General features: G+C 36.9%; 1 protein-coding gene across 1 annotated transcript; it reads right to left on the bottom strand.

Moving 5' to 3' along the window:
• Positions 1-502: 502 nt before the first annotated feature.
• On the bottom strand, positions 503-7879 carry LOC128230840 (sulfotransferase 1B1-like). Its single transcript, XM_052943282.1, has 6 exons — positions 7687-7879; positions 4306-4462; positions 3582-3745; positions 2164-2267; positions 902-1091; positions 503-609 (listed from the first exon to the last, which is right to left on the bottom strand). The coding sequence occupies exons 1-6, from the start codon at positions 7877-7879 to the stop codon at positions 503-505; spliced, it is 915 nt and encodes a 304-aa protein (XP_052799242.1).
• Positions 7880-22334: the final 14455 nt, after the last annotated feature.

Raw genomic sequence — 22334 nt, forward strand, 5'->3', positions numbered from 1 at the left:
TTCTTTAAAGTAAGTCAGAAGAACAAAGCACTCTATATTTGGCCAAAATAAGTGAAATAAAATTTATTGTACTTTTATCAAAGCAATATAAATGAATGGTAATTCTAGAATGAAATACAAAAGTGTACAACTAAGATTATATGCCCATAATTAACGGCTAGCATAGAATAAGACTAGTCTACAATTAGCAAACACAAATGATATACTAATAGTATAAAACAAAAGCAGTAGCTTTTTGCGAAGATTTTTTTTTTGTATTTCTTATATATAGACTGGCTCATTTATATAGACTGGCTCATCTATGATTATCAAATAAAGCAACATGAACAATACACACATATTATACAATGTAAATATATGTTTGGCTCAACTGTCAGTATTATCATAACCCAAGCCATCGACGGGACCCTAGGTACACATTCAGTTAACACGACAGAAGAAGCGAGTATCAGCATTTTCCAACGATGCATTTACACTTCTCCTGGACTGAAATTCACATCGTCTACCAGAAGTGAAACATGGTGTCTGGGCGGATCTGGGAGGTCCAGACGGCATCAAACATCTCGCTTTTGGCCACCGTGAACCAGTTCTTCCAGTCACCGACCTCCCCTGAAAACAGCAACATGGTGTCTAATGAAATTTCACAATCAGTATCGACAATGGCTGATGGTGTCCTGTAGTGAGTGTGGAGGCCCCGACCAATTTAATGATAATTATTTGTATTACCGTTTGTGTTTAAAGAGTAGCCTTTCCAGAATCCTGAATAACAAATAGTAATCATTTATAATATCTGATGAGTTAGGATAATACTGTTCTAAAGCGAGAGTAAAGCTACCTATTCAACTTTTCTAGAAAGAGTGACTAACATGTATGTAAACCTAAAGAGTAATATTTCACAAACCTTTCCTGTAGAAGGAATGACCCTCTCTAAACAGGTTGCTATTTTTGAAATGCTGCACGGACGGCACGATCTCCGGTTTGTCCTTCCGCATATTACGAAAGTCACACTGGGCAAGGATGGCAGCCCGGGTCGCCTCGTCAAGGTCCACTTCCAAAAATTCTAGTAGCTTGTTCAGCTCCGACATACCATCCTTGGGTAATATATAGAGGGTATTTGTTGAATTCAGTGTAAGATCGTATTTAATTTCACGAGTTGTCACAGAAAAAATATAGCCACTCGTGGAAATTTTATTTGTTCTGAAATAAAAAATGTACATAAACAAGGTGATCGTGGACGTTAATCAATGGTACCTGGTTGATGTCTTCAACGTACATGACATGATGCCAGTACCCCGACCCGACCATAATGCATTTTAGCACTCATTTAGGTTGACGTTGTACTCGTCTTTTCAGTTCCCGAAGTACATGACGTGCAGCAGGTATCCCGGCCCAGCCTCTATACGCTCTTGCCACTCGTTCAGGTAAGTGTAGCAGGAACCCGGCCCCGCCCCGCTCGTTCCATGTAGACGTGGTAAGGCGTGTACTCAACATTTTCAGGGCCTCGAAGTACATTACGTGTAGCGGGTACCCGACCCCGCCCCACTCGTTCAGGTAGCCCTACCTCGCCTCGATAAACTTTTGCCACTCATTTAGGTAGACGGATTTATGCCCGTACGTACCATTTTTAGGTTCACACAGTACATGACATGTAGCGGGAACCCGACCTCGCCCCACTCGTCCAGGTAGACAGAAGTATGCCCGTATTCACCATTTTTAGGTTCACACAGTACATGACATGTAGCGGGAACCAGACCTTGCCCCACTCGTTCAGGTAGAAGGGTGTATGCCCGTACTTACAATTTTAAGTCCACTCAGTTAATGACATGTAGCGGGTACCTCATTATTCAGGTAGGCGGTGTATTTAAGCTCGTTCCCACATTTTCAGGTGGTACCCCGGTCCCGCCTCTATAAGCTATTGTCACTAAGTCGAAAGACGGGGTACGGGACGTACACCCGTTTTTCGGGTCCTATCAGTACATGACATTTAGCGAGTACCCTGGCCCCGAAAGTATATGCAATTGCCAATCGTTCAGGACGACGATGTAAGGCCCGTACTTACCATTTTTGATCCACGATGTACATGACATGTAGAGGCTACCCCAGCCTCGCCTTTATAGCCTGCCGCCACTCATTCAGTTAGTCGGAGAAAAGGCCCGTACTCACCATTTTTAGGTTCTCGAAGTACATGACATGTAGCGGGTACCCCAGCCCCGCCTCTATAGCCTGCTGCCACTCGTTAAGGTAGTCCGCGTACGAGTTGTACTCCACTGGAAATCAAAGCGCTTAAAGTGTGGAAAGGCTTTCGGGCTGCTAGTGGAAACAAATATCAACCAAATAGATAGCCTGGAAATAGTTTTCTTGTAGGACATTTTTTCAAATAAGAAGCGAGATAGGAAAAGAACAGAATTACGATTCGGCTGCAAATATTAGTATAATTAACTCTGATCAAGACTCCACGTATTCCGACGATAAACGAAAGCGGTAACGATTGTGCGCCAGTCCACCCCGTGATATTAATGAATGATTTATTAGCACCAAAACAACTGATTATATGATAAAGTGTGTTTTTTTTTTAATTTTTTTATGATATATTAAGCCAAAATGAGCATTAACTTGCACCTTCAATATGATCCATGCTTGTTCCGGGTTTAACCGAGTTTTTCGGGTAAATTTCCGGGGAATAAAGCTTACTACCGACATAAAGATTTTTTTTTACCGATGTTATTTCGATCCCCGGTCGCAGTCAAAATGTAAACACAGATATATACATTTATTTATTTTGATTAAGTACGCGTTCATTTTGAAAATAGTTGCGTATACCGCTCTTTATATGACATTTGTATCTCGTCGACTTTAAAATAATTGTATTTTCTATGATTTTTATTGCGTAATTAGGCAAAAACATAGCTTATTCGCACTATATTAACCGCACAATATATTATAAATACTCATTACAGCGCTACTGTTAGCAAACTACTCATGCAGAACGCATGCCGTACTATAAGATCAGATTAGTTATGTAAAGTAGGTCGTTGACCACCGCAGTTCTAACAGCGCGCAGTGTTTCGTCAAATGTTATTTTTTTATGTCTATCTGCATTAAAGTCTGCAGGCATAGCGGGCTCCAGCCTTAAAATCAAACCATATGTATTAATCGTTCTTAAAGTAGAAGTACAATATGTGTGCTCAATTAGCTAATATTTTGAATGATCTCATTGCATGAGACTTGTCTATGAATAGGGATGATATTGAATATGGAGACTGGGCCCGGCTTGTGACTTTTACATTACGTTACGTTACTTATTAAGGCTTAAATATAGATGTTATCTTTATTTCATTTGATATATCAGATAAACTCACGCACGCGTCTATTTATCTTTGATAAACCTTCAATTACCGAAGATTCCCCCATGTGTGTTAACGTGTTCGGTTTGTCTCCGAGGCTATGCTTGGAACAGTACGTATAGGCCGACCGAAACTGAATGAAACACGTGTCGTATTGGTGGCCTACTAAGTTTGATTATCATAACATAATGTAAGCTTTATTATTCTTTAAAAGTATTAATAGCTGCTGAGGCGTACATTCTCCTTGGACGAAAGGTCCGATCCAGTCCGTAAACTTGCCGGTGTAGTTGTAGATACGCATGGCCGTCATGTGCGCGAAGTAGGAGACGGCGGTGTCCTTCGGGTTTCGCAGACACAGTACGGTCTTCACCTTCTTCCGGGCCATGTCCTTAGGTAAACAACTGTGACAAGTAGAGTATATTTGAATCTAAAATAGAGTTAGATCTCAACCGGGTTTAACAATTGAGTGAAAAACATCAACAATTACGAAATATAAGGACTTTCGATGCCGTTTTGGGGGTAACATATCTCATTTCTAGCGGCTTTATAAAACTACAAGCTTGCTGTGTTTTTTGTTCCGTTATTTTAAAGCTGCACTCTCACAGACTGAACAGTTTGACACTGGTTTATTAAATATTTTTGTCTTGGAACGAGGCAATTTATCCGAAAATGCATGTAAACAAGTCATATAAGACTGCCGACAAAAATAAGATCACAGATTTTTATATTTAAGTTTTAAAAAATGATGTTTTGTTCATTTTTCTTAAACCGTTAGTAACGCGTTTATCCATAAAACAGTATTTTCGAACGGAAATATGAAAATCTGCGACCTGGTCTTTTGTCAGCAGTCATTTATCACTAGTTTGCAGATATTTACGCACACATTTGCTCATTCCAAGACATAAAAATAGAAGTTGTAAACACGGTAAATCTGTGAGAGTGCAGCTTTAAGTGTGTTTACCTTGGCCTATAATGAGTGTTGAGGACACGTGGTGATGGCCGACTGTCAATGACATCGGCTGGGTTTGCCTCTAACATGGTAGACATCTTTGTTTCCTGCACGCGCGCCGCCGACCTTCGCTGCACCATCGACAATATCTCGTACAGCCAGTTCGTGCCTGAAAGATGTACGTAAAGTTAGCGGCCTAGCGGATGAAAGATTAAGTGAAGTTAGCGGCCTAGCGGCCTAGCGGCGTGAAGTTATCGGCCTAGCGGCCTAGCGGCCTAGCGGCATGAAGTTAGCGGCCTGGCAGCCTGGCGGCCCAGCGGCGTGAAGTTGGCGGCCAACGGGCCTAGCGGCCTTATTTTTTTCTCTATTTCAAAGCAATTGCTAATGCGTTTTTTTTTGGAAAACAATGATAAATCAAAGTGTTTTGTATTCAAACATTAACATAGCAGCCTTACATTGTTTTCTATTCAGAGCATTTTTCTATACGTTTTCCATTAAAACAATGATAAATTAACTGTTTTAATGCACAAATTATCAATCTGAAGCGTTTGTAAACAGTTTTCAAAAAAGTCGATCAAACAGTTCAGCGGTTTAGCGGCCTAGCGGCGTGAAGTTTGCGGCCTGGCAGCCTGGCAGCCTAGCGGCGTGAAGTTGGCGGACTACGGGCCTAGCGGCCTAGCGGCCTAGCGGCCTATTTTTTCTCTCTATTTCAAAGCAATTGCTAATGCGTTTTTTTGGAAAACAATGATAAATCAAAGTGTTTTGTATTCATACATTAACATAGTTGCCTTAAATTGTTTTCTATTCAGAGCATTTTTCTATACATTTTCCACTAAAACAATGATGAATTAACTGTTTTAATGCACAAATTATCAATCTGAAGCGATTATAAACAGTTTTCAAAAAAGTCAATCAAACAGTTCAGCGGCCTAGCGGCCTAGCGGCGTGAAGTTTGCGGCCTGGCGGCCTAGCGGCCTAAAATGGTATCCTATTTCAAAGCATGTATACATGCCTTTCTTCTAAAACACTGATCTATTAACTGTTTTTATGCAGACACTATTACTCTGAGGCGGTTATCAACATTATTTTTTTTCAAAAAATCGAACAAGCTTGCAGCTATTTCAAAGCATGTAAAAAAAATTATATATGTACTGTTTTGAAAGAAATGTTTATTATCGCTTCAGAGTGATAATTTGTGCATTAATACAGTTCATTTATCATTATTTTACAAGAAAAGGCATGCATACATGCTTTGAAATAGGATACCATTTAAGGCCGCTAGGCCGCCAGGCCGCTAACTTCACGCCGCTAGGCCGCAACGCCGCTGTAGTGCTCGACCGACTTTTTTGAAGAAAAAAAGTTGAAAAACGCTTCAGAGTGATAATTTGTGCATCAAATCAGTAAATATATCATTTTTTTAGAATAAAAGGCATGTTTATTTCTTTGAATTAGCTGACTGCTTGGTCGAAAAGAATTGTTGATAATCGCTTCAAAGTGTTAATTTGTGAAATAAAAACAGTGAACATGTCATTGTTTTAAAAGAAAATGCATGAAATTTGAAATAGGATTCAAGTTTAGGCCGCTAGGCCGTTAGGCCGCCAGGCCGCTAACTTCATGCCGCTAGGCCGCTGAAGTGTTTCATCGACTTTTTTGGAAAAAAAGTTGAAAAACGCTTCAAAGTGATAATTTGTGCATAAAAACGGTATATATAACATTTTTTAAAAGAAAAGTCATGTATACATGCTTTTAGATAGGATACCATTTTAGGCCGCCAGGCCGCAGGCCGCTAACTTCACGCCGCTAGGCCGCTAGGCCGCTGAACTGCTTGATCGATTTCAGATTGACAATTTGTGCATTAAATCAGTTAATTTATCATTGTTTTAGAATAAAGCGTATAGAAACATACTCTGAATAGAAAACAATTTAAGGCCGCTATGTATCTGTATGAATGAAAATCTTTTGAATTATCATTGTTTTCAAAAAAAAACCAATTGCTTTGAAATAGAGATAAAAATTAGGCCGCCAACTTCTCACCGCTAGGCCGCTAGGCTGCTAACTTCACGTACATGCCTGAAAGGAACCTTAGTACAGATGTCAAAACAGGGTAACCCAATTTTATTAAGGTATTTTGTCATGCATGACCGATCCAGCTGCATTAGTTTGTCCTTGATTAGCTCGAAAGACCTCTAGTGACTTAACTAAAATTACTTTAAAGTGACAAGACGTGCTTCTATGTTAAACCATAAACGGGACTCAAAAATCATCTACTGATGATGATTCCGAACGACGCTGATGATGATGATGATGATGATGATGATGATGATGATTGTTATTATTATTGTTATTATTATTATTATTATTATTATTATTATTATTATTATTATTATTATTATTATTATTATTATTATTATAATGGTGGTGGTGTTGGTGATGATGATACTGATGACGATGATGATGATGATGATGATGATGATGATGATGATGATGATGATGATGATGATGATGATGATGATTGTTGCGTAAACATCGGGGACATCAGAGAGCAGGCAACATTTTTGTTCACACGATTTCACGAGTATGTGTCGTTAGAATTTTAAGCATTTTTTCATCAAATCCTGATCTATATAATTATATGATGGCTAAGTAGTTAAAGGTTAATCACTCAAATTCTATGTTTGTTATACAAGTGTATGTATTGATTTTGAATAAGAGTGTCACTTTAATAAAACATGAATAAAGGTCAATACCAATATAAGAACTTTTGGGTCGCAAATTGGATAAATACAGACAACAAGCGTTAAAACGTGATTAATTCAAAATAAATAATATATTTGTAGGTTTATATATGTTTGATTTTATTAGACCTTGACAGATTTGTTCCGTTAAAATTTATTCCGTGGTTTTATTTTGGTTTGTAGAAAGTATGATATGATAGATGCGTTATAGCTTCTTTTCTCAAATATATGTATGCACTGAGACGGTAACACGTATATGTACGTTAAGAGTGTGTTCGAGACAGCCCGCTTATACGATGTCCTTGTTAAAATTTAGCATACATGTATCAAAAGGACTTTAAATGTCGATATATTGAGCAAGGAAGGAAGGTTTGCGCCTTGACTCAAACATGATGCTGCCGACTTATGCTGCTGCTGCTGATGCTTCTGATGCTGTTACTTCTTGTTCGTAATACTCTGCCGCCGCTGCAGCTGCTGTTGCTGCTGGCGACGACGACGACGACGATGATGATGATGATGATGATGATGATGATGATTTGTTTCGGTGGTGACTTTAAAAAGTGTGCAATGATAGGCTACACAAGAATCTAGGTTTTGCGTCCCAAAATGATAACTGCTCATGAATTTCATCAAATAAAAAGGGTGGTTGGTCACTTACCGGTCTTCGCGAATGTCGCAAGCATAATGTCGTCATCCCTGCACGGGGTCTCAGGCACGTGCTCAAAAATTTCCTGAATCTCGTTTGCCGTCTTGTTGAAATGCGGTTGTCGCAAACCATTTTTCAGCTGCGCGAACTCGAGCGTTTCCCCGCCGTCGTCGGCAACCATTATCAGCTTGGGCTCTCCCGACATAACTGCTTAATTAAAGGTATGGTAATCGAGACGAAAACAGTAATTCCATAAATTATCGATCAAGAACAAACTAAGAAAACGCATAGGTTCGAAATATAGGTCAATTCCCTGTGGACTATAATAAACTACTATCATAAACTAATTCAGAACAAGCGTTAGATGCAATATCGTCTTGTTGGACTTCTTATCAAATTTAATTTACGGATGAGTCAATCCGAAACTAGCACATGAAGGTCAACGTCTGAGATAATCAAAACTAACTAGGACGCACGGAGAGGTTAATCAGTATCCGGGACCAGTGCAAGTCTTTACCTGAAAATTTATCATTAAACCCGGGATCGTACTCACTTGTAGTTCCCGAGTAGGATACCCCCCCCCCACACACACACACACTCCATTCACCCACCCTTACCTCTAAAACTGTCCAAGTTAATTTATCATGTCAATTGATGTGGGATACAAAACAGATCTAGATACTACACCCAAATGCACCGTTTGTGTGTAACTTATGTAACTTTATTCGACTTCGTGTAAAAGGGCGTAAGTCCCAAGCTGTACCCCGCAAGTTGCCCTAACTCTAACGTATACCCTTGAACCCGCCCCAGGTACTCTGTAATGTAAACTGCCTGATGAGACAAACTATCTATAACTTATAAAGGTACTTTCCACCTTTACTTATCCAGTTTCATTGCGAGTGCTTTTATCAGCAACCGCGCAATAAGAATTAGTGACCATGCATAGGACTGTTTAATGGAGCTAACATAATTATGCCTGTATGACATACACACTTGAATTCATTTGGGTTGCAGCTACAGAACCCATATATTGCTCTGTGGATCGGTATGTAGGGACTGAATAATGACCAAACATCAGCAAGCAATATAATCTCAAACCAGAGGTCATTTAAAACCCTCTACTGAACCACAGATCATGAACATTGTTTTAAAGAATGATTTTACCATAGTTTCTAAAAAAAATGAAACTGTTGCCTTTTTCTGCCACTTGGCTTTAAGGAGATAAAACATGCATTATACTGATTTACGAAGTAGTTTCTTTCAAATTTAATTTTTTGTATAAATATCTATTAAAAAAGTAATATTTAATCTCTTCTGATGAAATCATACTCCTCTCAAACTTTTAGCAGAAAAAGAGAGCAAAAATTGTATGTAAAATACTGGGTACAGGACTGTATTGTAAAATACTGGGTACAGGCCAGTAATGTAAATACCGGGTACATGCCTGTATTGTAAAATACCGGGTACACGGGTACAGGCCTGTATTGTAAAAAAATGGGTACAGGTATGATTGGTAAAATACTGGGTACAGGCCTGCAATGTAAAATACTGGGTACAGGCCAGTAATGTAAAACACTGGGTACAGGACTGTATTGTAAAACACTGGGTACAGGACTGTATTGTAAAACACTGGGTAAAGGACTGTATTGTAAAACACTTGATACAGGACTGTATTGTAAAACACTGGATACAGGACTGTATTGTAAAATACTGGATACAGGACTATATTGTAAAATACTGGGTACAGGCCTATATTGTAAAATACTGGGTACAGGCCTATATTGTAAAATACTGGGTACAGGACTATATTGTAAAATACTGGGTACAGGCCTATATTGTAAAATACTGGGTACAGGACTATATTGTAAAATACTGGGTACAGGACTATATTGTAAAATACTGGGTACAGGCCTATATTGTAAAATACTGGGTACAGGCCAGTATTGTAAAACACTGGGTACAGGACTGTATTGTAAAAACCCTTGGTACAGGACTGTATTGTAAAATACTGGGTACATGCCTGTAATGTAAAATACTGGGTACAGGCCAGTAATGTAAAACACTTGATACAGGACTGTATTGCAAAACACTGGGTACAGGACTGTATTGTAAAACACTGGGTACAGGACTGTATTGTAAAAGATCGGGTACATGCCTGTAATGTAAAATACTGGGTACAGGACTGTATTGTAAAACACTGGGTACGGGCCTGTTTAGTAAAACATTGGATACAGGCCAGTAATGTAAAACACTGGGTACAGGCCTGTTTAGTAAAACATTGGATACAGGCCAGTAATGTAAAATACTGGGTACAGGCCAGTAATGTAAAACACTGGGTACGGGCCTGTTTAGTAAAACATTGGATACAGGCCAGTAATGTAAAATACTGGGTACAGGCCAGTGATGTAAAACACTGTGTACAGGCCTGTATTGTAAAACACTGGGTACAGGCCAGTATTGTAAAACACTGGGTACAGGCCTGTATTGTAAAACACTGGGTACAGGCCTGTATTGTAAAATACTGGATACAGTCCTGTATTGTAAAAAAAACTGGGTACAAGACTGTATTGTAAAACACTGGGTACAGGACTGTATTGTAGAGTACTGGGTACGGGTCGGCATTGTAAAACACTGAGTACAGACAAGTAATGTTAAATACAGGGTAAAGAACTGTTTTGTAAAACACTGGGTAAAGGCCGGTAATATAAAATACTGGGTACAGGTCTGTTTTGTGAAACACTGGGTACAAGACTGTATTGTAAAACACTAGGTACAGTCCAGTAATGTCAACCACTGGGTACAGGCCAGTAATGTAAAAAACTGGGTACATGTCAGTAATGTAAAACACTGGGTACAGGCCTGTAATGTAAAATACAGGGTACAGTCCTGTATTGTGAAAAACTGGGTACAGGACTGTATTGTAAAACATTGGGTACAGGACGGTATTGTAAAACACTATGTACAGGCCGGTAATGTAAAACACTGGGTACAGGCCAGTAATGTAAAACACTGGGTACAGGCCTGGATTGTAAAATACTACATACAAGCCTGTATTGTAAAAAACTGGGTACAGGTCTATAATGTAAAATATTGGATATAGTTCTGTATTGTAAAACATTTGGTACAGGACTGTTTTGTTAAACACTGGGTACAGGAATATATTGTAGAATACTGGGTCCCGGTCGTTATTGTTAGACACCGGGTACAGGCCAGTAATGTTTAACACTGGGTACAGAACTGTTTTGTAAAACACTGGGTACAGGCCTATATTGTAACACACTGGATAAAGGCAGTAATGTAAAACACTGGCTACAGCCGAGAAATGTAAAACACTGGGGACCGGCCGGTATTGGAAAGTACTGGGTACAGGACTGTATTGTAAAACACTGCGTACAGGCCAGAAATGTAAAACCCTGGGTACATGACTGTTTTATTAAACACTGGGTACAGAACTGTTTTGTAAAACACTGGGTACAGGACTGTATAGTAAAACACTCGGTACAGGCCGATATTGTAACACACTGGATACAGGCCAGTAATGTAAAACACTGGCTACTGGCCAGTAATGTAAAACTCTGGGTTCGGGCCTGTATTGTAAAACACTGGGTACAGGCCAGTATTGTAAAACGCTGGGTACAGGACTGTATTGTAAAACACTGGGCACAGGCCTGTATTGTAAAATACTGGATACAGGACTGTTTTGTAAAACAATGGGTATAGGTCAATATTTTAAAACACTGGGTACAGGCCTGTATTGTAAAACACAGGGTACATGCCAGTATTGTTAAACACTAGGTAGAGGCCAGTAATGTTAAACACTGGGTACAGCCTGTAATGTAAAACACTAGATACAGGACTGTATTGTAAAACACTAGGTACTGGCCTGTAATGCAAAACTCTAGGTACAGCTCAGTAATGTAAAACACTGGGTACAGGCCAGTAATGTAAAAAATTGGGTACATGACAGTAATGAAAAACACTGGGTACAGGACTGTATTGTTAAACACTGGGTACAGGCCTGTAATGTAAAATACTGGGTACAGTCCTGTATTGTAAAAAACTTGGTACAGGCCTGTAATGTAAAAAAACTGGGTACATGACTGTATTGTAAAACACTGGGTACAGGACTGTATTGTAGAATACTGGGTACCGGTCGGTAATGTAAAACACTGGGTATAGGCCAGTTATGTTAAACACTGGGTAAAGAACTGTTTTGTAAAACACTGGGTAAAGGCCTGTAATAAAAAAATGCTTGATACAGGCATGTATTGTAAAACAGTGGGTACATGACTATATTGTAAAACACTGGGTACAGGACGATATTGTAAAACACCATGTACAGGCCAGTAATGTAAAACACTTGGTACAGGCCAGTAATGTAAAACACTGGGTACATGCTAGTATTGTAAAACACTGGGTACCGGTCGGTATTTGAAAACACTGGGTACAGGCCAGTAAATTTAAACACTGGGTAAATAACTGTTTTGTAAAACACTGGGTTCAGGCCTGTAATATAAAATACTTGGTTCAGGCCTGTATTGTAAAACACTGGGTACAAGACTGTTTTGTAAAACACTGGGTACAGGCCTGCATTGTAAAACACTGGGTACAGGCCAGTAATGTAAAACACTGGGTACCGGTCGGTATTGTAAAACACTGGGTACAGGCCAGTAATGTTAAACACTGGGTACAGGCCTGTAATATAAAATGCTTGGTTCAGGCCTGTATTGTTAATCACTGGGTCCATGACTATATTGTAAAACACTGGGTACAGGACTGTTTTGTAAAACATTGGGTATATGTCAGTATTTTAAAACACTGGGTATATGCCTATATTGTAAAACACAGGGTACAGAAGAAGAAGAAGAAGATTTTATTAACTAAAAGCTTACAGCCCATCAGTTACATATAATATAAACATGTACATTATATAAACATTTCCGATAGAACAACTTTCAACATCAATCATAATGTATAAACAAAGTAAAGTTATATCACATTTGCTTTAAATACTGAAAAATAGTTAGTGGAGAAAAGTGTCTAATGTCTAAACTGACGCATTTCAAAGCCCTTATAGACAAAACAACATAGTTTTCTAATAGTAGTTACATTTTCGCTCGAAATCAGTTCGATAAATTTAGGAATATTTGGATTGCGCCAATAATATCGCTTAATGTATAAGATTCTTAATTCATGATATAAAGGACATTCTATGAGAAAATGGAATTCATCTTCAAGTGTATTACAAAGTTGGCATTTTCGTTCATTTCTTGGAATTATCTGGGGCTTGTGCCATCTGCCCATTTCTATTTCTAATCTGTGTGATGCTACTCTTAGTCTTGTTAAAGCTGTTCTGAATTTATTGTTTTGTATGGTGTCTAAATATGAGTGATAATTAAAATTTGCAAATAGTATGTATGTTGACGCTCTTGATGACTCTCGTAATTCTTCATTCCATTTTTGCATGAAACAGTCTCTAGCCCTCATCTTAAAGGTGTGTATAAAATATTTTGTATTTACAACCCCTTGGTTAAGCCAAACTTCAGCGAATCCCATAGATTCTAACAGATTTTTAACTTTAATTGCCCAATTTATTTCCGTTGCGTTGTTTTGTATATCAGTTAACATCGAGTTATATGTAAGTCGGATGAATTTTCTTTCATCCGTCATTGTTATTTTCAACCAAAAGCGGATGATTGATGTCAATCTATGGACATACAATGGGACTCTACCTAATTCTCCATATATAAAGTTGTTTTGCGTTGAAAGTTTAACGCCTAATAGTGTTTTTAAAAAATGGAGGTGGATTTTTTCAAGTCCATCTGCTTTCGAAAAACCCCATACTTCTGAACCATAATTAAGTATTGGAGTTATTAATTTATCGAATAATGATAAGACGTGGCTTACTTTCAAATTTGTAAATGTTGATAAGTATTTTTTAAGTTTAAATATGGCTTTGAGCGCTTGACCTCCAAGGGCTTCAAACGTTTTATTAAATGAGCCCCCAGTGGAAAAAGTTATTCCAAGGTATGTAAACTGATTTACTATTTCTATTTCTTTATTATCATAAAAGAATTTTAAATTATTTCTTAATCTGCCCCCTTTCCGAAACACCATAATCTTTGTTTTTTCAATATTAACAACTAATTTCCATTTCTGACAATGATTTTGTAAAATATTCAAGCCATTTTGTAGGTCTTCCTCTGAATTGGAAAATATAACGATATCATCGGCATACAATAATAGCAGTAGTTTGAGTGTGTTAATATTAAGACCTTGGAACCCTTTTAGTAAGAATTCTTCTTCTAAGTCATTAATATACATAGAAAATATAAATGGAGACAAGCAGTCCCCCTGACGTGTCCCTATTGAACATTTAAATGTCTCACTTAGCTCATTTTGAAATTTTATGCTTGATTTTACATTGCAATATAACGACTGTATAGTATTCATCATGTTGCCACGTATGCCGTATTTAATTAGTTTGTAAAATATATTACCCCTTAATAATAAATCAAATGCTTTGGTAAAGTCAACAAAACATACATACAGTTTGTTGTTTTGTTTAAGAATACTTTCAATGATATTTCTAAAGACATATATATTGTCAATCGTACCCATATTTTTTCTGAAACCGGCTTGTGACTCGGTGTAAACATAGTAATTTTCTGCCCATGTATTCAATCTATTATTAATTATACGGGTAAATAATTTGCCTAATGTGCTTAGAAGAGTTATACCCCTATAGTTTTCAGGCAGATTTGGGTCCCCCTTTTTAAATAATGGTACAATATAGCCCTCTGTCCATTGCGAAGGGAAATAACCAAGTTTTAGGACACTATTAAATAAAGCATTAAAATATCCCGATAAATGAGGAAATCCATGTTTAAGAATTTCGTTTAAGATAAGATCAGGTCCACCAGAGCGACCGCTGGTTAGTTGGGAGCATGCTGTCTTTATTTCTTTAGTTGAGATATCGATGTCTAGTTCTGAGAACATGACTTGTAGTTCCCCATTTAAGAATCTGTTGTTAAAATATTCGGTTTCTTCATCTTCCTGATAGAAAACCAAATCTGGATTATTGATGGATTTAAAATATTGCTCAAACTGCGAGATTGATATATTGCCCGATGACTTATTATTGTTATTATTTTGCCTATTTTTGAGCATATTCCAATATAGTTTAGCATTTTTGTATCTTGCTTGAACCAGTTTTTCTGTAGCATTTTTATCATGTAGGTATCGTTTTGTCCTCAAAAGAGTTTTATATTCTGTTCGCGACTTTGTTAAAAGTGATCTATTTTCATCCGAGTCGTTATTTCTGTAGCTATTTAGTTGTGAAAAGAAATACTTTCGTTTTTCTGTACACTCTCTATCAAACCATTCGTTTTTATTTTTACTTTTGCTAGTCGAGGTAGTACCATGCAGTATATTTCTTTTGAATAGCGGATTACAGATACTCCCCATTTCCTCATAAAATATATCCAAGTTGGCTTCTAGATTTTCAGTAGTATTAACATTTTGTAGATTATTTGTTAACGAATCTAATTTTAAAACAAACGAGTCTTCAATGAGATTGCTTTTAAAAGTATCCAACATTTCATCATTCCATTTGTATATAAAATCTACCGTTCGGCTTTCGTGATTACTTTCAGCAAAATTATTATCATTATTTATTTCTACCTTTTTTGACAAAGAAAACGATATTTCACAATGATCGCTTAAAATATTCGGGTCATTAACTTTAAATGACGAGAAATGGGGTATTAAATTCGGTTTACACAATACATAATCCACAACGCTACGACCCTGACCTTTAATACAGGTAAAATTTCCAATATTTTTATCGTTTCCTACCCTGCCATTCATTATGCGTAGACCCGTTAGCTTACAAAAATTAATATAGTCGGGAGTCCATCAGAGGAAAATGTGACGAGCCATGGCATCGGAGAGTAGAATGTGGCATGCGTGCTATATCTTAACTTTGATATGTTAGCAATCTGAAACTGCCCCATGCCACTCGAGATTTTGCCCTATATGCTCAGAATTAGGTCAAAGGTCAACTGAGTGCACTTTATATACATGGTAATTGAAAAAACACCATATCTTTGTCAATTTTAGGTTTACAATAACCCACATGGTATCAAAATGGAGCTTAGGATTTGGCCTTCATTTACCACTTACTAAATTTTATATACCTTATTTGTATACTTATGAATATTAATGAGAATGTCCGAAAAAAGGGGTTTTTTTTAAGAAAATAATAATTTATGGACACTAGTTTGGCAATATCTTCGTTATTTATGTTATTTATATAGCCAGACTTTACCAAAATAAGGATGAGATATTCCTCTATCAGAAAACATATACTTTTTAATATTTTGATGTATCGTTTACATGCACAATTACTGCTTAAAGTGGGTGGGGTAACTTGACACCAACATCTTGAAAAATCCAAATGTTATAAAATTAAAAATTCAGATGTTGTTTTCTATTAAATATGGTTTATGTTTATAATGTGTATTAATAACCAGTATTTGTACATTGATCAATAACAATTAAATAGGTCAAAGGTCATTCAAGTGCAATAATAAGTAAATTTAAGTCATTTATTAAAGTATGCATGTATTAATGCAAAGACATACATAAAACACTAGCAGTCATAACTATTATGTTTTGCACTGTTAACCAAACTAAGTTAACAATGTTTAGTGTGTTATTAATGATTTTTCTACACAGAAATGCCCTTATCGCCACATTTGTAATGACTGTTAAAATCACAGTAGAAGATGAATCGTTTGCTTAATTGTTTCGAGAAAAATCTGTATTTGCTGAAATGATTTCAATACACTTAAAACAGGTCTATGTTAACATATTTTTCATCAGACACTTTCCTTATCGGTAAATCTTGATTGTGTCAAAATGAACATGTTAACATTTTACAATTTTCTACGAAGGCTTTTGTAAGAATGATCCACAAGTTAAACTCAAATGAAAACTATGAATATATTGGCATTACAAATTATTTGTTTTCTTATTTATTGAAACCATTTAAGGATATAGAGCGTTTGCTCGAGCAATCATTTATGTCCTACAATGTTTTCAATGTTATCCAATGTTGAGGCATTAATAGACGGCGCTTCTGTGTGAGAAAGCTCTATAACATATTGCTGGTACAATCTTAATGCGTCTGATATGACGCGGCATAGGATTAAACATGTAGCCACTAACATTCCCTTTTTTCATCAGATACTTTCATTGTTGTTAAGTCTGAACATAGCTCGTCGAGGAAATGTTTAGTGTTTAACCATTTACTCATCAAGCTATGCTTAGACCTATCTGTGATGAAAAACTCTAATAAAATACTAACAGTTAGGCAACTGAAACTTCATTTCTTGTTTACTGTAATTAAATCATTTTAAGAAATGAAGCGTTTGCTCGCAACTAGCAAATGCTTCATATCATACAATGTTGTCAATACATGTAGTCTCAAATATAATGGCACTTTACAGTACTTATTTGGAAGAAATACCTATTAGATATTACTGTTAGCATATTAATGCATCTTTACTGAGATGCGGCATTTAGTTCAATACTCATCCACACTCATTATTCTTTATCAGATGATTTCCTTGTTGGTAAATCTAAACATAGCTTGCCGAGGATAGTATGAACAGTTAATGTATTGCCCACAATCTATGTAAAGAGTATCCACTAGGAAAACTTGATAAAAATCAAGGCAAAATATAATTTCCTTGTTTAATTGCATTGCAATCACTGTTGGAAATTGAGCATTTGCTTGTCAAGAGCAGTTGATTCATTCCCTACAATGCTGTCAATAGGCGTTGACTACAATTGCCTATGTGTAGGACATGTGTAAATTCAAATGCATATGCAGAGTTTTCCAACTTCTTACTTAAAGGTGCATAGTTAATAGACTCAAGTGTCAATTGGATTAGCGCAATTGATGCCATCACACCCACATGCTGGTGTACATTTCAATGACGCTTTAAAGCATTTGCAGCAGATAGATTTGCACTTGGTTTTACACCCACAACTTGTCAGTTCAATACAAGCATCAGGTACTGTTGGTAATCGTTTCCAGACAACTTCTAATCCATCAGGACCATCTTGCCATGCCTTAGTATCTACAGGCCTGATCTCTGTATCAACAATTGGTACATCAGCTGTGATCCAAATTGCTGCTTGATAATTTGCTCTTGCAATGTGCAATTCAAGAGCATCAGTTGTTGGTGGGAGCATTTCAAGCGTTTTCTTAGCTTAAAATATAAGGCTGTTGTCAACATAAAATAGTGAACATTTATAATACCAGGAGACGTCAATGAGTTATGCATGTGCGTAATCTCTATTCTGGTTTATTTTATTGCCATGGCAACGTTCACAGTTGCAGATTTTTCCATCCTCACTAATACACTTGTGTGTACCAAACAGCATAACAAAGGCAAATAATTCTTGATAACACATAGATGTTGTTTTATTTGCTAATTTCCGTGTTTGACCTCGAAAGTACATTGACCTTGACCTTATTTGACTTTAAAAGTTGGCCTCACAAAAGCTATATGTTCATAGAACTGATATATATTTTTAATAAAAAAACATATTTTATTAATTAAAACAGATATAAGATATGCAAAACATAAATCATTGAATCAGCAAACCTGGGCAATGTTTTGTGCTTTGTTGGTAACCATAGTAACCGACATCATTCTAGTGCCCAATTTTGCTGAAACCAAAGATTATACAATGGGCTGTTTTGTATTACCTTTAAACACCAATATAAAGATGCATAAAGCTAAATAAAAAGAAAACATATTATGTATACTAAAATTTTCGAGTATGTTTCGCTTGTTGACCTTTAAATGACCTTAACCCTACCTTTTGGAAACATTGTTGGAGAATTTACTAGAAAGCTATATATACAATGATAATATAGAACAAAATATAAGTTGATAAATATAAGCGTTTTAAAGTTAAACGACATCGAGTAAGACAGGTAGAGTTTCAATAAATTTTGCACTTACTTGACCCTTGACCTAGTTTCTCACCTTCACATTCGATTTTGTCAGTGGCATTGTGTGGAGTCACACACAGCTGATATTGGGCAATACGATTATGGAATTGAATCAGTTATACTCTATGATGCCATGGGCCGTCAAAAATGAGCGACTTTTCCGCTTATGGTCTCCCGACGTAACACATTGACTTGAATTGACTTATTATTGCACTTGAATGACCTTTGACCTATATAATTGTTATTGATCCATGTACAAATACTGGTAATTAATACACATTATATACATAAACCATATGTAAAAGAAAACAACATCGGATTTTTTAATTTTACAACATTTGGATTTTTCAAGATTTTGGTGTCAAGTTACCCCACCCACTTTAAGCAGTAATTGTGCATGTAAATGATGCATCAAAATATTAAAAAGTATATATTTACTGATAGAGGAATATCTCATCCTTATTTTGGTAAAGTCTGGCTGTATAAATAACATAAATAACGAAGATATTGCAAAACTATTGTCCATAAATTATTATATTTTTTTTAAAAATCACCCTTTTTTGGACATTCTCATTAATATTCATGAGTATACAAATTAGGTATATAAAATTTAGTAAGTGGCAAATAAAGGCCAAAGCCTAAGCTTCATTTTGATACCAGTTGGGTTATTGTAAACCTAAAACTGACAAAGATATGATGTTTTTTCAATTACCATGTACATAAAGTGCACTCAGTTGACCTTTGACCTAATTCTGAGCATATAGGGCCAAATCTCGGATGGCATGGGGCAGTTTCAGATTACTAACATATCAAAGTTAAGATATAGCATGCATGCCAAATTCTACTCTCCGATGCCATGGACCGTCAAAAATAAGCGACTTTTCCCCTTATGGACTCCCGACTAATAAGTAACCTTCCGTTTTCGTTTACCGTTAAATCTTTAGTGTTTCTCGGTAAGAAATCGTCTGCAAAATAGTCGTCAGGCATAAGGTCTAAATTCTGTAAAAACTCATTTTCAACAAAATCATGTAGTTTCCCTACCCTACTGTTCAGATAACCTACTATCATATAATTTATATTTTGAACATCATTTTCAAAAATAATCATATCATTCACAGTATTATCGAACAAATCATTATAAGCAATACCTTCACGACTACTGTTTGTAGGAATATTATAACAAAGACAAACATACAAGTCCTCACTTAAACACACTAACTGACCATCAATCTTAAACCATATCATACAGTCATCTACAGTTTTTACCAATGTTACATATTTATCAATTTTCTGTGAAATATAAGCGATAAGGCCGCCACTGTCTCGAACTGCATTTGGTCGTTTCGATCTGTTTAACAAATAATAATTAAAACCATCTATCTCATAATCGAAATATTCATTTGACCAAGTCTCTGTTAATAAGATTATATCATGTTTATCAAAAATTGTTTTCAAATCACTCGATTGCAATTTATTGTATCGTTTCCCAACAAGTCCCTGTATGTTCAAAAGACAAAAGTCTATATCACTTTTCTCCGCGTGTTCCTATTCCTGTGACCTTTGACCCGTACATGCCAGTATTGTTAAACACTAGGTATAGGCCAGTAATGTTAAACACGGCGTACAGGCCAAAAATGTAAAACATTTGTAAAATGCTCGGTACAGGACTGTATTGGTAAAGACTTGGTTCAAGACTGAATTGTTGTAAAGCACTGGGTACAGGCCATTATTGTAAAATACTGGGAACAGGCATGAATTGTAATATTCTGGGTACATGACTATATTGTAAAATACTGGGTACATAACTGTATTGTAAAACACTGTGAACCGGCCTGTATTGTAAAATACTAAATACATGCCTGTATTGTAAAACACTAATTAAAGGACTGTTTGGTAAAACACTTCGTATAGACCAGTATTGTATAACACTGGGTACAGGCCCGTATTGTAAAACACTGGATACAGGCCTGTTATGTAAACATCTGGGTACAGGACTGTATTGTAATACACTGGGTACAGGCCAGTATTGCAAAACACTAGATACAGGCCAGTTATGTAAACATCTGGGTACAGGACTGTATTGTAAAAGATCGGGTACATGCCTGTATTGTAAAATACTGGGTACAGGACTGTATTGTAAAACACTGGTTGCAGGCCTGTATTGTAAAACACTGGGTACAGGTCTGTTTTGTAAAACCATGTTTACAGGCCAGTATTGTAAAACACTGGGTACAGGCCAGTATTGTAAAACACTGGTTGCAGGCCTGTATTGTAAAACACTGGGTACAGGACTTATTGTAAAAGACTGGGTACAGGCCTGTTTTGTAAAATACTCGGTACAGGACTGTATTGTAAAAGACTGGGTAAAAGACTGTATTGTAAAACACTGGGTACAGGCCAGTATTGTAAAACACTGGGTACAGGCCTGTACTGTAAAACACTGGGTACATAACTGTATTGTAAAAACACTGGGTACAGGCCTGTACTGTAAAACACTGGGTACAGGCCTGTAATGTAAAACACTGGGTACATAACTGTATTGTAAAAACACTGGGTACAGGACTGTTTGGTAAAATACTGCGCAAAGGCATGTATTTTAAAACACTGAGTACTGGCCAGTATTGTAAAAACACTGGGTACATGCCTGTATTGTAAAACACTGGGTACAGGCCGGTATTGTAAAACACTGGGTACAGGCCAGTATTGTTAAACACTGTGTACAGGACTGTATTGTAAAACACTTGGTACGTGATTGTTTTGTAAAACACTGGGTACTGGACTGTTTTGTAAAACACTGGGTACAGGCCGCTATTGTAAAAACACTGGGTACAGGCCGCTATTGTAAAAACACTGGGTACATGCCTGTATTGTAAAACAATGGGTACAGGACTGTTTTGTAAAACACTGGGTACAGGATTGTTTTGTAAAACACTGGGTACGTGACTGTATTGTAAAACACTGTGTACAGGATTGTTTTGTAAAACACTTGGTACGTGATTGTTTTGTAAAACACTGGGTACTGGACTGTTTTGTAAAACACTGGGTACAGGCCGCTATTGTAAAAACACTGGGTACAGGCCGCAATTGTAAAAACACTGGGTACATGCCTGTATTGTAAAACAATGGGTACATGCCTGTATTGTAAAACACTGGGTACAGGCCTGTATTGTAAAATACTGGGTACAGGCCTGTATTGTAAAACACTGGGTACAGGCCTGTATTGTAAAATACTGGGTACAGGCCTGTATTGTAAAACAATGGGTACAGGCCTGTATTGTAAAACACTGGGTACAGGCCTGTATTGTAAAACACTGGGTACAGGCCTGTATTGTAAAACACTGGGTACAGGCCTGTATTGTAAAATACTGGGTACAGGCCTGTATTGTAAAACACTGGGTACAGGCCTGTATTGTAAAATACTGGGTACAGGACTGTATTGTAAAATACTGGGTACAGGACTGTATTGTAAAACAATGGGTACAGGCCTGTATTGTAAAACACTGGGTACAGGCCTGTATTGTAAAACACTGGGTACATGACTGTATTGTAAAACACTGGGTACATGACTGTATTGTAAAACAATGGGTACAGGCCTGTATTGTAAAACACTGGGTACATGACTGTATTG

Source organism: Mya arenaria, chromosome 4 (genome assembly GCF_026914265.1).
Source record: "Mya arenaria isolate MELC-2E11 chromosome 4, ASM2691426v1".
Classification (NCBI taxonomy): Eukaryota; Metazoa; Mollusca; class Bivalvia; order Myida; family Myidae; genus Mya; species Mya arenaria.